Source organism: Limulus polyphemus, unplaced genomic scaffold (assembly GCF_000517525.1).
Source record: "Limulus polyphemus unplaced genomic scaffold, Limulus_polyphemus-2.1.2 Scaffold6288, whole genome shotgun sequence".
Lineage (NCBI taxonomy): Eukaryota > Metazoa > Arthropoda > Merostomata > Xiphosura > Limulidae > Limulus > Limulus polyphemus.
In genome coordinates, this window is record NW_013671898.1 from 11,895 (window position 1) to 13,815 (window position 1,921).

Consider the following 1,921-nt stretch of genomic DNA (forward strand, 5'->3'; position numbering starts at 1 on the left):
TGAGGACTACATGTTTGTATTCTCAAGACTTTATCTTCTCTACATTCGTCTTAGTTCTGAGTGGTGAGGACTTTGGCATCCGTCTACTTCCCATTTAGATCTTAGTGTTGATTTTTGAGTCCTGAAAAACTTTCTAGTTTCTTAAATACTCAAATATAGGTGGTAAGGACTGTATGTGTTTAGTTTTGAGTGCTGAACTCTAGTTTTCTGTATAACTAGTTTTGAATTGTGAGGACTGTCGACATTCAGCTCTAAAGCTTCACGAAAACTAAATATACTAACGTTTGAATAGGGTTGTTTAAACATTTGTTTTACATCAAGTAAAAGCTTGGAAGGGTCTGTTCAACTATGTTTCAGCTGCCTAGAGTCGACTAAAAATACGAAGAATTAAATTATGGCGGAATGCTACAAATTCTTCAAATAATGATAGGTTTCTTTCTTTGTGAGTGTAAAACACTTAAAAACACCATTTCGATATCAACGTTTGATGAAAATCTGTTATCTTACTTCATAAAAGCGACGACGCCCACACGGGAGATATTCTCCACCAGAAGCATCCAGGTGTTGGACAGAAGGGCTATTTGACCACTGGTCAGCTTAGGCCGTTCTGTTGTGTTTGTTGCTTCACCGAATAACGTACACTTCGGTTTTGGAAGCGAGCTATCATCTTTCTTCCTTGCTTTTGTCAGCTCACACTCCATGATGAGAACGATTTCAACACCTAAAACTGAGTAAAACACAAAATATTATATTAACTTTTACCACCTGTTGTAAAAGTGGCACGAACTCTACAGATAATTATTAAACATTTTTGTTGCACCTTGACGTTTAATTAAACGACACATTTAATTTTTAATTCTGTTTTACTTATTTTTAAAACTGGGTTTATATAGATGCGTCATATCAAGTCTAACTTTGTACGTGGGTAAATGCTACGTTAATGACTTAAGACATCAACAAATCTTTCAGAGAGTTGCATAAGTTATTTTTATACTAGAGCAGGAAATCAGCGTTATGAACGAGCTTGCTTTAGTTGTATTGATATAATTACAAATCAGTAACTTTGTTTAGGTCTGAGAGAATGTTGGAAAAAAAATATACTGGGTAAAGAAGAGCGAGAGGAGGACAGAGATTCATTGACATTAGAAAATGGATTAGAAACTTGGGTTAGAAAGGTTGTGGCATGCAGAAGGGAATACAAAACAAGGAAGAAACATACTATGTCTAGCTAACATCAACTTACATATCATGCATAGCTAACATCAACTTACATGTGTCAACATCAACTTACATATCATTTCTAGCTAACATCAACTTACATGTGTCAACATCAACATACATATCATGTCTAGCTAACATCAACATACATATCATGTCTAGCTAGCATCAACTTACATGTGTCAACATCAACATACATATCATTTCTAGCTAACATCAACTTACATGTGTCAACATCAACATACATATCATGTCTAGCTAACACCAACTTACATGTGTCAACATCAACTTACATGTGTCAACATCAACATACATATCATTTCTAGCTAACATCAACTTACATATCATGTCTAGCTAACATCAACTTACATGTGTCAACATCAACATACATATCATGTCTAGCTAGCATCAACTTACATGTGTCAACATCAACATACATATCATGTCTAGCTAGCATCAACTTACATGTGTCAACATCAACATACATATCATGTCTAGCTAGCATCAACTTACATGTGTCAACATCAACATACATATAATGTCTAGCTAACATCAACTTACATGTGTCAACATCAACTTACATACCATGTCTAGCTAACATCAAGTTACATGTGTCAACATCAACATGCATATCATGTCTAGCTAGCATCAACTTTGTATGTTCATGTTGACACATGTTATCATGTCTAGCTAGCATCAACTT

At 34.8% G+C, this 1,921-nt stretch overlaps 1 protein-coding gene across 1 annotated transcript in view; it reads right to left on the bottom strand.

Annotated features, from left to right (window-relative positions):
* The window catches only part of LOC111089448, a 20,034-nt gene that overhangs the window by 2,521 nt on the left and 15,592 nt on the right, over positions 1–1,921 (bottom strand). Inside the window, exon 2 of the mRNA XM_022401978.1 lies at positions 508–727. Within this exon, the coding sequence (XP_022257686.1) occupies positions 508–727 (220 nt within the window). The remainder of the gene's footprint in view (positions 1–507; positions 728–1,921) is intronic.